General features: G+C 44.8%; 1 protein-coding gene across 1 annotated transcript in view; it reads left to right on the forward strand.

Moving 5' to 3' along the window:
* The window catches only part of zfc3h1 (zinc finger C3H1-type containing), a gene marked incomplete at its 5' end in the record, with an annotated part of 57,312 nt that overhangs the window by 23,055 nt on the left and 19,227 nt on the right, over positions 1–15,030 (forward strand). Inside the window, 12 exons of the mRNA XM_083663072.1 lie at positions 336–457; positions 3,927–4,076; positions 6,396–6,570; positions 7,106–7,234; positions 8,375–8,989; positions 9,260–9,369; positions 9,475–9,606; positions 10,500–10,621; positions 10,736–10,837; positions 11,949–12,077; positions 13,618–13,795; positions 14,280–14,466. Coding sequence (XP_083519198.1) covers positions 336–457; positions 3,927–4,076; positions 6,396–6,570; positions 7,106–7,234; positions 8,375–8,989; positions 9,260–9,369; positions 9,475–9,606; positions 10,500–10,621; positions 10,736–10,837; positions 11,949–12,077; positions 13,618–13,795; positions 14,280–14,466 — 2,151 coding nt within the window. The remainder of the gene's footprint in view (positions 1–335; positions 458–3,926; positions 4,077–6,395; positions 6,571–7,105; positions 7,235–8,374; positions 8,990–9,259; positions 9,370–9,474; positions 9,607–10,499; positions 10,622–10,735; positions 10,838–11,948; positions 12,078–13,617; positions 13,796–14,279; positions 14,467–15,030) is intronic.

A 15,030-nucleotide genomic window follows, 5' to 3' on the forward strand; every position in this document is an offset into this window, starting at 1 on the left:
CTGCTTCTGCGTCGGTTCTGTTTCCAGTGTGTTTGCACCGTTAGGCTGTGTCCTGGTCTCTGCACCAGTGATCCGCCTGTTCGCGAGGGAGAGGAACTGGGGGGGAATAGCATGATCCTCCCCAAGCACTACGTCGCTGCCGGTGAAATTCTTCGCTGTCAGGTGAAAAGACGCGGCAGGCGACTGCACATGTATCGGAGGAAGCAGGTGCTAGCTAGTCCAAGTACATTGTGGTGTGGGAAGGGGGGGGTCTATAAACCTGGCAGTGGGATGTGGGATGTGGGATGTGGGATGTGGGATGTGGGATTTAAAACGGGGTCTCTCGACATTTCCAGGCGGCGAAGCCCAAAGGAGCGTCTGCATCTGAGAAGGAGAACAACCCAACTCCAACAACTCCAGAGGCTTTACCTGAAGCCAAGAAGATGGAGTACCGCCTGCTCAAAGAGCAAATCGCCAGGTATGCTGGAGTTTCTTACCACACTCAAATAGAGAGGTAAAGAGAGGCGTTCGACTCAGTTGGCTGGGAATTTTTGTTTCAAGTTTTGAACAGATTTGGATTTTGTAAATTATTCATACAATGTATAAGATCACTCTACTCTTCCCCAACAGCGAGGATCAAGATAAATGGGAGTCTTTCAAACTCAATAGCACTACAACGAGGTTGTAGACAAGGATGTCCTCTCAGCCCATATCTCTTCAATTTTTTTATTGAACCGCTAGCTCAAGCCATTAGAGAGGAGACTAACTTGGAGGGCATACGTATAGGGAGGGTAGAAAATAAAATCTGCTTATACGCGGATGACGTGTTGATAACACTTAAAAATCCAGAATCTGGGGTTCCACTGCTAATGAACATCTTGGTAAGGTATGGGAGCTACTCAGGCTATGTACTCAATGTCCAAAAAACTCAAGTTTTAACCTTTAATTATACTCCTTCACAGGGGCTGATGGACAGGTATCACCTTAATTGGTCTCAGTCACAAATTAAGTACTTAGGGGTTTATTTAACTAAGGATTTATCTCAACTTTGTGATGTCAATTACAAGCAGACTAATAGGAGAATATATGATGACCTGAATAGGTGGGACATGCTCCCTCTTGACCTTGGCAGCAGAATAAGGACAATCAAAATGAATATTCTCCCTAGACTGTTATTCCTGTTTGCAGCGCTTCCAGTCGAGGTGACTCTTAAACAGTTTAGGGAATGGGACAGGCACCTGTCCAGATTTATTTGGAACAGCAAAAGACCTAGAGTGAGGTATTCCACATTGCAGCTGCCGGGGGAGGGGGGGGGCATGGCCCTTCCTTGTCTTAGGGATTACTATCTGTCAGCTCAGTTGAGGCCTCTTGTATGTTGGTGCAATCCAGCCTATGAGGCCAGGTGGAAAGACATTGAGTTATCATTAATGGACACACCAATCCAATCTGTACTAGGATGCCCCAGCAGAGTCAATGAGGTCATTCTGCTTCAAAACCAATTGGCGACCTTCTCAATGAAAATATGGATGCAGGTGGTAAAAAGATTGCAACTTCATAGAGAGATCAAGTTGTTAAGTTGGCCGGCGTACGACCCACAATTCCTTCCAGCATCACAAGACCACAGCTATAGATTATGGGCTAAACGAGGTATCACCTCACTATGCCGAATGGTGACACGGGGAAATTTTAATAGCTTTAAAGATCTAAGCCACTCTTATGGGCTGGGCAAAGAGGATTTCTACCGGTATTTACAGGTCCGTCACTTCTTCCTAAAAGAGGTGGGGGGACCTGACCCCGTTGTACCCTCGGAAATAACCCAGGTATTTATCAATGCATATGATGCTAAAAACAATAGAGGCTTAATAGGTAAATTATATAAGGGTTTTATCTCAATGAATCTAAATTCAACTAATTACATTAGACAACGCTGGGAAAAAGAAACCAATAGGGTAATAGAAGAGGAAGTATGGCTTCAAGCGTGGGAAACTCGATCTACCTCCACAAACTCTTTTTTTTGGAGAGATTTCTGTTGGAAGACACTTATACGCTTCTTTATTACACCCAACCAGAAATCTAAATTCAGTGGGTCTCAGCACTCATGCTGGAGGGAGTGTGGCTCTGCGTCGGCTGATCATGCACATATCTTTTGGTTGTGTCCATGCATTCAACCGTTTTGGAAAGAAGTGGACCAATTAATCTCTGAGATCCTGGTTCTGAAGGTGGACTTTTCTTTTGCATCTCTATATCTCGGAATCCCCCCTGATGGACTCTGCAGTAGTGACACATACCTTTGGAAGATACTTATAGCCGCAAGCAAGAAATCAATAACCAAATGCTGGCTACAGAAGAACCCCCCCACCATTGCCCTCTTTCTCAACACAGTTAACTCTATCCGCTCAATGGAAAAGATGACCTTCTCTCTCCGACTCCAAAAAGAGAAGGGGGACAGACATTGGGAAAAATGGGAATATTATTACAACTTAGATGCCTAATAAGTCTTGTCTCTGTCTATTAGAACCTTGTTATTATTGTGAACCACTCCTGCATTTTAATTTTGATTTGAACTTTTTATTTTTGTATTCTGTTTTTTTATTTATTTCAATGAGCGAATTGTAAGTTCCTAGACTCCATCTGTTATATGTCCGTTTAAAAAAAATAAAAAATTAAAGTGTAAAAAAAAAAATAGAGAGGTAAAGTGACCGCCTACTTCCTGCTTCAGCACTGTACCAGAGCTTTTCATCCGCCATTTATTTTCTCATACACATTTCGTAAAATGCGTATAAAAATAGTTTTACTGGTTCAAACCAAACGGTACAGATATATTTAGAAACAGGAGAGATCGCATAACATTTCACTGGGACCAAAACGTAAAGAAAAAGGGTTTAAAGAAAATATTTTTTCAATGTTGTTTTTTAAAGTTTTGGTCAGAGTGAAATGTTCTATGGTCTCTCCCAATTATAGCGTTAGCTGAACCGTTTGGTTCGACGAAGTGCAACTATTTTATAAGCATTTTACGAAATGTCTATGGGAAAATAAATGGCGGATGAAAATCTCTGGTACAGTGCTGAAGCAGGAAGTGACGTTCCACTTTGCCTCTCTATGTTACCTTCAATCATTGCACTCTGCATATACTACATAACTAAGTGTTGGCTACTTCACAGCCCTGGCTGCTGTTTTTTTTTATTTTTTTTATTTTTTTTTATTTCACCTTTGTTTATACAGGGAAAAAGTCCCTTGAGAGCAAGCTCTCATTTTCAAGGGAGCCCTGTTACAGTAAAACATTTACAGTAAACACATGTTACCAGACAGACAGTTACAAACAAAGCAGAGGAATACATCAAGTAAAACAAGAGCATACATTCTGCAGGGTACCCTCAAGGAGTGGTCTAAAAGAATTAAAGGAAATAAATTGGTCAAGTTTTAAAATGTTCTGGAGCGTGTTCCATCTGTCAGGGGCATAAAAAGAGAAAGCAGTCCTTCCTAGGTCCGTCCTTACTCGCGGAACAAACAATCTGATGTGCGATTGTGCACGTGTTCTGTAACATGTGTTACTCAGATTGATGAGCGATGACAGGTAGGAAGGAAGCTTCCCTATCAGAGCTTTATAAATAAATAAGAGACAGTGTTGCTCCCTTCGAACTGACAGAGCGGACCGACCCACTTTCTCATATAAAATACATTGATGCGTGAGAAATCTATGTTGTTTTGAGGGGGAAACAATTGAATGAGTGGAAGGGCATCGAGCCTCTCTCTGCCGACTGGTTGAAAGACTAACATGTTGCTGTGTGCCTGGTTCCAGCAGAAAGACTAACATGTTGCTGTGTGTCTGGTTCCAGCAGAAAGACTAACATGTTGCTGTGTGTCTGGTTCCAGCAGAAAGACTAACATGTTGCTGTGTGTCTGGTTCCAGCAGAAAGACTAACATGTTGCTGTGTGTCTGGTTCCAGCAGGGAGAAGCAGAAGCTGTTGAAGGAGCTCAGCCACAGCCCTCGGAGCAGCGCCGCCTCCCCGGCCGTCTCCGACACTGAGGCTGAGTCAGCCAAGGCCCAGGCAGAGCTGCAGCTGACTGAGGCAGAGGACAGGCTGAACAAGCACAGGTGAGGCCCTCACACACACATTCCTCCAGTCAGAAACAAGCACAGGTGAGCCCCTCACACACACATTCCTCCAGTCAGAAACAAGCACAGGTGAGCCCCTCACACACACATTCCTCCAGTCAGAATAACAGCTGGAAAGAGAGGCCCCCTCTGGTTTGAATACATTTCCATCAAATATTTGATCCCTGTCATCTTATCATATGTTTGAAAATGGCTCGTCTTCTTATTGTGAGTTGAAGTGCACTTGTTTCAGATCATGTGTATGCATACGTATATATACTGTATCAACATGTCTGTGCACATACTGTATACATGTGTATTTACTTGGTATATATACTGGCATATGACAATAGATGACTATTGACATACAAATAACACTGTCAATTATGTAACATAAAACGATTAGATGACTGATTAGATGACTTAGGCCAATTTATTAACATGCCGAACATGTGACTTAGGCAAAAAGAAACTGACTTAGGCCTGACTTACGCCCAAATTCCACTGAGTCCGGGTTCGGTCCGTCTGCGCTCCAGTACGGCTTCGGAGCCGATACGTTTCCACTCTAATCATTGTGTCAACTTCCACCTTCTCCGCTGCGTTGCGTGTCTACTCCGTCCCAGCTCCGACGATCCGGAGCTCTCCGAAGCAGATACGCAAGGCTTCTATTTTTCACGGAAGTTGGGCGGAGCCAGGCATGAAATCAACAGGGCAGAGGTGTTTACAGCATTCAATATCAAGCCAGAGGACAAACATGTATGAGGAAAAGTTCATCATTGAAGTGGAAAACCACAAAATAATATATGACACGACACGTCCTTTTTACAAGGACAACACCAAGCAAGTCCACCCCTCCTCTGCTTCTCCAGTTGGGAACAATGATCTTCTGCCTGTTTGTTGTTGTATTTATCCCACATACAAATTGTCTCGCGCGATTTCACCGCGAGAACCTGTCGGTCTCGTCACTCCAGCTGTCTGGCGGAGCCGTGACGTGCTCTGCACGCAGCCGCAACCGGAGCACAGCCGCAACGCAATGCAAATGCACTCAGTGGAATCCCGGCGTTAGAGTTGCATTTTATGTCAAGCGTGTGACAGGCCGTTTTATTTTTGCCTAAGTCACATTGTCTCGACTTGTCTCGGCAAAAATAAAACGGCCTAAGTCACACGCTTGACATGGAGGCCACTCCACTACCAGGTAGGAACAGCATGATCTTTTCAATTAAGGACTTAGGCCATTTTACCAGAGGTGGCAGCATCATGAAGAGATGATTTAGGCAAAAATATAATTTTCCTCAAAAAGTGACTTAGGCCATTATTTGAAGAGAGTGATTATATGATACAGGGACTGCAGGAGCTCTTGAGTGCTAAGGGACTGAGTTAGAGTACAGTCCACTATCAGTCCACATACATGAAGCATTCTATCACTAAATCCATTCAGGCAGCATGTGTACAGCAGGCGTTTTCAAAGTCTGAGACTGTGGGCCTCCCCTCAGACCAGACCTTCCCTCAGACCAGCTCAGTGGCCTTGTGGTTTGAGTGTCCGCCCTGAGACTGGGAGGTCGTGAGTTCGATCCCCGGCAGAGTCATACCAAAGACTATAAAAATGGGACCCATTTGCCTCCCTGCTTGGCACTCAGCATCAAAGGGTTGGAAGTGGGGGGTTAGATCACCATGTGATTCCCGAGCGCGGCGCACGCTGCCGCTCACCGCTCCCCCAGGGGATGGGTCAAATGTGGAGAACAAATTTCACACATTGTGTGACAATCAGTGGGACTTTACCTTTACCAGACAATGCTTGTAAACAGGCGCCCCCTCACCCCACCTTAGTTTGCTTGCTTAGTTTTGCTCAATTCCTGGATGCCTACGAGATCAATTATGTGATTTGATCCTGTAGACATTCAACACTTGAGCGAAGATATCCTTATATTCCTGCTTGACATACTTCAGAGTCCATCAAATACATAAAAAGATATCCTTATATTTCTGCTTGACACACTTCAGAGTCCATCAAATACATCAAAAAGGTTTGTCTGAAGTCTGAACTCATTCATTTGTTTCTGGCTCTGGGGGAAATCTCTGAACTATCTAAATTATTTCACCAAATCACACACATTTCAGCTATTCTGTGTTTATTGAGGCTAATGTAAAAAATGTCCACTTCCATTCCTTGGAACTGTTTGGAGCCCCCCTGGGGAGGCCCGCCTCCCACTTTGAAAACCCTACAGTTGTAGCTGTAGAGAGGGAGCGTGAAGAATAGCTCTACCAGCTAGGATGCTGAGGAAGATCTGAATTGGTCTCCTCTCCCTCTGTCGTCCACAGAGTCTTGCTGCAGAAAGACGAGGCCATCCTGCGGCAGCTGCTCCAACAGGAGCTGAGGAAGAGAGAGTCTCTGAAGGTGGCCGAGGCCAAGGTGGCCAAGCTGAAAGAGCAGCTGCTGGCGTCCGAGAAGATTGTCACCGCCAACAAGCTGCTCTCCAAGAAGCTCCAGGAACAGGTGGGTGAAACCGCTTCAGATCCACAGAAACCCTCAGTAAAATAAACTGACCAAGAAGGCAATAGGTGCTTATTAGATAAACCAGTCAGTCCTGGAGTCCTTGTGGAGAACATTCCTGTCAGATCTTGGGGAGATTGAGCTAGCTTGCATGCTAGTCCTTTATTACAAGCCTGTTTCAACAGAATTGACAGAGAATGAGGCTAACGAGATTTAACAACATCAACAATCAATAATAGAACAGAATGATATAGGACAAATGTAGGAAGCAGAACAAAGCACAAGACACACAAAAGACACACTTAGAAAGACACAATAGCCTACCGGTACTTATTCTACACAGATGAACCTATGCTCTACAAGTTGAGCTAGGCAAACCATTATACTGTGTAGATCATCTCTTCTTAGTTCAAAGTAGAGAGAGACAGTAGAGATGGGGAGAGAGACTGCGATGACATGCGACAGAGGTCCTGGGCTGGTTTGAAACCCAGGACAACAAAGTGATATTGTACGCGCCATTTCCATTCCCTGTCTCCAGGTGCATCGTGTTGAGCAGCGTGTGTCCCTAAAGAAGAGCCTGGCTGAGAAGCTGCAGAAGGAGCTGGCTCAGGCCCAGGTGGCCGCAGGCAGGGGGCTGAAACGCAGAGCAGAGGTCAGCCAGTCCATGGTGAGCGTCACAGCATCACACCTACATCGTCAGGCTTAGTTCACACCGGCCACCCAAGCCTTGCCTATGCCTTGCCTTTACCCACGCTTTTAAATAGGCGTCCGTTTTAGTCAACGAGGCTGTGTACACCGGGCGCCTGAGCGTGAACCCTGCGTGTACCCACGCCTCGCCTGTGCCTTGCCGATTTTATCGTTTAGGCGTGAGTTATATTTTCAAGCCGACTAGGCGCGTGCAGGCAGGCTTCTTCTGTCAAGCCATGAAAGAAAAACGCGACAATATCCGTGGGAAATGGCAAAGTCAACTGAATTTCAAAATAAAATGGAGTTACTACAACAGTGTTGAGCAGAGAGAGAGATTGACGGGTGGCTATCACGTGGGGCTTTCTCCTTGTCGGCAAACAAGTCTTCAGGAGAGAGAATAGCGACCGAAGAAGCAAGATGGACAATGTTGTTGTGCCAGCACATATTCTTGCAAGATTACCTCTCTAAAAAGTCAGACTATAGTCAGACCTGGTTATAGATATCCAGCATCAATAGAACATTAAATATATCAGATTTATTTTACCTACACATGATAATTCGGGACCACACGTGAAAAAATACAGTCGGGAGAGAGGAGAGGCGCTTGTGACTCGGCTCCAGGTTCAGCGTGCAAAGGCGTGCGGTGTGATCGGTTCACGCCCAGCTCAAGGTCTGTAGGCGTAGGCGTGGGTTGAGGCAAGGCAAGGCGTAGGTTCCCTGTGTCTGTGTGAACGTAGCGTCACACAGTGTCACACCTACAGCTTCCCTGAGTCCACAACCTCCAACTTCATTACTGCTGAAAATCACATTCAAAAACATTTATGTTTCAAAAGTCATAAAAGTGGCCCACATGTGTGAAGATCTTGCTGAACACAAATGATAAACGTTTGTTCACCACAGACCTTATTTCATGCGTTTAAGTGAAATCCCCATTCTAAAACCCCATAGCCTTTTCCCCCTTAAGAACCAACATGGCGGCAATTTCTGGTTAAGCCTACAAAAATGCGTCATCCCTGCGGTACTCTATTAATGAAATGAATAATAAAAATATGTCTCCTCCCCTCCCCCTCCCCCTCCCCCTCCCCCCCATGTGTTTGTGTTTCTCCTTCCCCTCCCTCAGCCCACTAAGCTGCAGCGTGTGGAGGGCGCTCGGCGCGGCTCGGAGCGCCACTTTGCGGAGCTCATCGCTCAGAAGCAGCGTCTTCAGCAGATGGAGTCGGAGTACGCTCTGAAGATCCAGCAGCTGAAGGAGGCCCAGGCCCTGATGAACCGCGCGTCCGAGCCCCCCGCAGAGCCTCCGCCCGTGCCGGCCTCCGCCCCGGCCCACCCTCACAGCCAGCCCGCGCCCCCCTCCAGCCCCTTCCCCGTGCCCCAGCCCTCCCTGCACGACCTCACCCAGGACAAGCTGACCTTAGACAGTGAAGACCTCGCCGAGGAGCTCCAGGACGTGGAGGCTGCAGCCGCCGCCGCCGCCGCCACAGGGACCCGCCGCAACTCCTTCCGTCAGTCCGGCACCTTCACCAAACCCAACCTGGAGCAGCCAGGCTCCTCCACCCCAGCTAAAGACAAGCCGGCCCAGGTTTCCGCGGGCTCGGCGGGGCCCTCGGAGGTGTTCGGCGGGCTGGACCTGGACGCCCTGAAGCAGAGATACCAGCAGCAGGAGCGGCTGGGACAGCTGCTACTCACAGAGCTGCATAAAGTGGGGGAGGATGTGGAGACCCCCACAGCTGGAAAGGTGATACCAGAAATTTGGTGGTGACAAAAATGTGCCACATTCTTACATTCAATGCCGTTTAATTCAGTTAAAAGAGAGAAAAGTGATGATCAGTGATGAACAATATGATCACTTCATTTGTTATTTCATATCATATTCTTGAAACAAGTTGAGTTACTTTGGATTCAATTGACATTTTATTTTGAATGTGAGTGTGCTTCACACACTGAGATTCTTTGGATTGTGTTTGAACAGTTTTTGTCCATTTGTGTTTGTTGTCTTGCTCTATAGGTCATGGCGATGGACATGGATTCAATCACAAGCCAATCAGGTATCGACGAGATGAAGCCCGTTCCCTTCGGACCATATCGTAGCCCTCTCCTGGTCTTCAAATCTTACAGGTGGACTGCTCATTTCCAGGTTCTACTTTCATTTGATAACCATTTATTTAACGTATTTTGTATAAGAAGTTGTATATGTTTCCCCCCCCCCCATCCCCCCCTCAGATTTAGCCCATATTACAGGACTAAGGAGAAGTTATCGCTGAGCTCTGTAACTTACAGCAACACTATAGAACCCAAGAAGTGTTTCTGTCGCTTTGACCTGACGGGAACCTGCAACGATGATGACTGCCAGTGGTGAGTGGACAAAACCTTGTTCAGACCCCCCTCCCCCCCAGTCCTCTTTCTCATTGCATTGTTTACACTGTAACCCTGTCAACTTTACAAGGTTCGTAAAAGAAAGTTTAGAAAACGCCTGATTCTTACCAACGGGTTTTCAGCGTATTGAATATGCTTGAATTTGAATGATACTGATACTGATTTTCACGACATCTAGTGTTTCATCTACACAGTCACTCATGTAGACAAACAATCTTTTATTACATTATCTGAAATGTAATGATCCCATCGTCATATTGTCTCCTAGCTCTGCTTCTAGCGTCTCACACAAGACGCGGAGCGGACTTGGGGTGAAAAACAGCATTTTTCCATTCAGCTCCGCTCCGCTCTACTCCACTCCGCGTCATGAGGGTGACCATCTGCTCTCATCTGTTTAATCAAACTAGCTGGCCACCTGTGAAAACCTGCTCTCATTCAGATAAACTGACAGGACAAGCCAACGCCGGCTATTGTACCTGCTTATCAGCTAACGAATCAAGATCAGATCACATTGTGATCATCAAACTTGTGATTTGCACCCTTACTTTTTACTAACGCAGCGAGGTACAGTACGCCGAGGTTCCAAATACACTTGATTGACAAAACAGCCGTTACATAACCGTAAACGTTTGTGATTCAATAGGCTAGTAACGTAACGTTAAACGAGAGAATTTGTTTGTTTAAACGTCTGACCCTTTCAAAGAGCCACAAACGGAAGGAGAGGAGCCGACTTTTCATTTGGTGACCGTGTAGCTGGTGTTGTCTTACGCCACTTTTTCTGGAGTTTAGCTCATTTGCCATATCCCCCCCCAACATAACCAATGTACACCATGAGTTGAATGTGTGGTTGGTTCTCTCCACCTCTGCTTCAGGCAGCACATGAGAAACTGCACTTTGACTGGAAACCAGCTGTTCCAGGATATCCTGTCCTACAACCTGTCCTTGATTAGCTGTTCAGAGAGCAGCTCTGATGAGGACATCAGTGTTTCTACAGGTTGGCCTTAAAACATGAATATCAATCATTCAATTAGATGACATGTATATTCTTAAATGAAGAGATGCTTAACAGTGGACCAAACCATAATGCATTGTTCCATCTCTTTTCTAGAAAAGTATATCAAGAAGCTGTTTGGCGCAAACAAGGACCGAATGGGGATCGACCAAAAGGCCGTTCTCCTCGTGAGCAAAGTGAACGAAAGCAAGCGACATGGTTGGTGATCCATATCATTGTATTGATTTCAGCTTTACATGATGTGATGTCATCAGTGATGATGTCAACAGTGATGTCATGAGGGCGCGTGCACACACACACACATACAAGGAGGCATTGTGACAAGACTGATCAGTGATGTCACACACACATACAAGGAGGCATTGTGACAAGACTGATCAGTGATGTCATAGGGGGCTTGGTGGGCTGCTGCACCTAAAATGACACAGCTATTATTTTGTAAGGTTAGGTGTCACTTTTTTCACAGTCTGTACGTTTACATGCACTTAAAAAAATCTAATTATTGCGCTAGTCCGCCTAAAACCAGACTTTTGAAATACATGTAAACATGTTAGCTCGACTGAAATCGAAGTTATAAAAGTCTGGCTAACACACCCAGATAATGATTGGGAGTCGATTTACTCCTGCATGTATACAGGCCAGTCGAACTGGACGAGGCGATCAGCGCATGCACTAACGTTCTTTGACCTGGAAGTCGAACAGCGTGTAAAACTGTTATGTTAGCAGCATAGACTGTACATAATCAGCCATCGAGCGATTAGCTAAAGCTAAATGTGGAGTTCGTTGATGTAGTAGCTAAATCTGTCTAGAATTTTTTTTTTTTTTAATGGAATTAGTTTCAACTGTATTAAGCTCACAAGGGGCAGCTTTGTGTTACCTGACCATCCCTGCATTTGAACGTTTGTTTATCGGCGCTCTCTCTCTCCACATGAACACAACCTCGCTCGACCACATAAACACAGAACACAGCAAAACAATGTCCTATCACTAAAATACACACAGGGCGAAACGTCTCTCAACATAAACACACTGCCACACTATTATATGAGCCAGAAGTGATCGTTTTGAGGGCAAACGTTTGTATAATTATATCATATTTTTTAATGAAATAGCTGCATTATTAAGAGACTTGCTGCTACCAGCTGTTGGAATTGGAAAAATCGATTTCCCACCCGTGTTTGTATACTGGGACATGACAGTAGTCTGAGTAAATAGCTTAATCAAGCTATAACCATAGCTCGACTTAACTCTGCATGTAAACATACTGAGTGGCTTCACATTGTGGAACTAAACTCTTGTCCTGTTGCAGTCCCTCCCTTCACCACATGCAAGGACATGAGGAGGTGGAGGCCCAAGCCGTCTGGACAGACCAACCCCAAGCCTGCGGAGGACAGCGAGGACGAGGTGATGGGCACCGGTCTGACAACAGGGAAATATGGTGAGGAAGACTTTTAGAAACCGGCAGGTTTCTATGGTCATGGAAAAAGACAACGAAAACATCCTGGTATTTGAACATGTTATGGAAAAATGCTACAGATTCCAAACCTTTCGCAAATTTTATGAAGACTTTTTCATTAGCTTGTTCTTTTTTCTTTTTTTTTAAGTTGTTTTTATTGAACCAAGAATGGCAATTTTTCAATTTCCATACATAACAAAACAATACAAACAGAAAAAACAGACAGAAAAAACAACAACAACAAAGAAAAACAGAGGGTATCCCCCCTCCCCCCTCCCGGTATGGTAGACATTTCGCTCTCTTTCAAATATAAAATAAAAGTAAAGTCAACTACAGGAGGTAATATTCAATCAAATCAAAACCAATAAACAAATGAATGTGGAGTGGACATAATGAAGGTGATATTAGAACCTTATGAAGCCAGTACCAGACCCAGTCAGCTATCCAAGAGGGTGTAATGAAGGTAATGAGGCCAGAAAGAAGCCCCATATTTTTTTATAAGTTGCCGGCTTCCTTCTCACACTGTACAGGATCTTCTCAGGAGTACTATATGATGTTAATTCATTCAACCAATGTCTCTGAGAGGGAGACAGTTCAGATTTCCAATTTAGCAATATACACTTTTTGCCAGCTGTACCTGCAAGTAATATGAAGTATTTCGTATTAGCTTGTTCTTTTTTCTCTCAATTAGTCACATGGTTTAATATTCAACACAACAAATAAGACATTTTCCTGGTTAAAGTCCCAACTCTTGGGACATTGAAGTCTAATCAAACAATGTGACTGGATGCGGACGAAAGGAATCTGTCGTGAACTAACTTAGGGCTGGGTTCAAAAAATCGATTCTCCGATTTTTAATCTATTTTTATTTTAATCCTTTGATATCGATTAATATGTAGCCCATCAAAACAAGTCCGCCTCATGCTTGATTTGACTGCCTGGCCCACGAGCGCAAACTCCCTGCATTACGCTGAATGTTATTATTATTAAATATTTTAGCTTTTAACAGCCATTTACTCTGTAAAGACTGAGCAGCCCTTCACTCCCTGTAAAGACTGAGCAGCCCTTCACTGTAAAGACTGAGCAGCCCTTCACTCACTGTAAAGACTGAGCAGCCCTTCACTGTAAAGACTGAGCAGCCCTTCACTGTAAAGACTGAGCAGCCCTTCACTCACTGTAAAGACTGAGCAGCCCTTCACCACATATGAAACAACGTTCTCTCTTTTAGAAGAGGCACATTTACTTTGTCATCATTGCAAAGCCACAGCACAGTAAAGAGGGTATTAATGTGGCGTGTAATTCTTCATAGATCTACTAGCCTCTACGTTTTGCTCTCAAAGTGCACCAGATTGATGTATTTTACTTTTAAAATGTACATTTTCACACAACAACTCAGTCCTGTGGGAAACACTGTCATGACTGCCTGTTTATCTTCTAACTTGACCCCCTGTTTATCTTCTAACAGACGAATGTTGACTGCCTGTTTATCTTCTAACTTGACCCCCTGTTTATCTTCTAACAGACGACTGTTGTAAGACCAGCCTGCCCGCGCTGGACGTGTGCGTCACCTCCGAGGACAAGCGCTATTTTGTCAGTGAGACGGACGACATCTCAAACCTGGAGAGCAGCGTCCTGGAGACTCCCCGTGACGCCCAGCTCTGGATCAAGCTGGCCTTCAGATACCTCAATCAGAATGACGTGTAAGCAGACAAACATCTGGGCTGGTGTTCACTCATCCCCCGCTGACTTGCTGTGGGTTTGTTGTTGCAGTGGTTCTTCAGAGTAGGCATGCCCCCCCCATGAGGAAATGGAGGCAGACTATGGATCAGTCTTTGTCCGTTTGTTTGTTACATGGGGATTACTTCATTCATGGGGGGAAACATATTTTTCTATTTTAGGCTCCACATCTGTCACTATTTTAGTCCAAGTTATGGTTCTAGCGCAGGAGCAATCTTTTGACTAAAATAGTAAAAAGAAATCACAATGAAATTAAAAATGCCTTTTTCACCATAATACACCTACGGTATTTAAAAAAAAAAAAAAAAAATAAGCTTGGGTTTTGCTATCCCTTTACATTTACTTCCAGGAACGTGCTGTATTTTTAGTGGTTACACCAGAAGGCGCACATAATAATTCCAACCAATAATATCACATTTAATTCAGTATGATGTTCCTCATCTGCAGCTCTGCGTCGGAGTGTCTGGACGCTGCCTTGAACGCGTTGGCTCGTGCTCTGGAGTACAACTGTGACAACCCGGAGATCTGGTGCCACTACCTGTCTCTGTTCTCCAGACGAGGCAGGAGGAAGGAGGTCCAGGAGATGTGTGAGATGGCTGTGGACAACGCACCCCACTACCAAGTGTGGTGGACCGTAAGTGCTTTACATGTGATGAAGATCCAAACTTTCCAAAGGCTTTATTCCAGAGTATGAAGGTGTTTTAATTAGGGCTGCAACAACTAATCGATAATATTGATAAAAATCCATTATTAAATTTGTTGGCAATAAATTGCATTATTGAACCGGAAATTTTTCCTTATTGTTTAAACGGCTCTGGTCCAGTCAAGCAGCACTTTTGTGCACTAATATTGTCAATTTGGGACATCCGATTAATTGAACAAATAATCGACAGATTAATCGATTATCAAAATAATTGTTAGTTGCAGCCCTAGTTTTAATGTCATAAGACATTGACAATACTGTAGAACATATGAAAATGGGTTTGAAGTAGACAATGACGCCATGTTGGTACCAGTGTTATAGTCAGGGCACAGCTTGACACAAGGTGGTGGAGGTGCAGGGCACAGCTTGACACAAGGTGGTGGAGGTGCAGGGCACAGCTTGACACAAGGTGGTGGAGGTGCAGGGCACAGCTTGACACAAGGTGGTGGTGGTGCAGGGCACAGCTTGACACAAGGTGGTGGAGGTGCAGGGCAC

The sequence above is a fragment of the Poromitra crassiceps genome, assembly GCF_964638095.1.
Source record: "Poromitra crassiceps genome assembly, chromosome: 30".
In the NCBI taxonomy this organism is placed as follows: Eukaryota; Metazoa; Chordata; class Actinopteri; order Beryciformes; family Melamphaidae; genus Poromitra; species Poromitra crassiceps.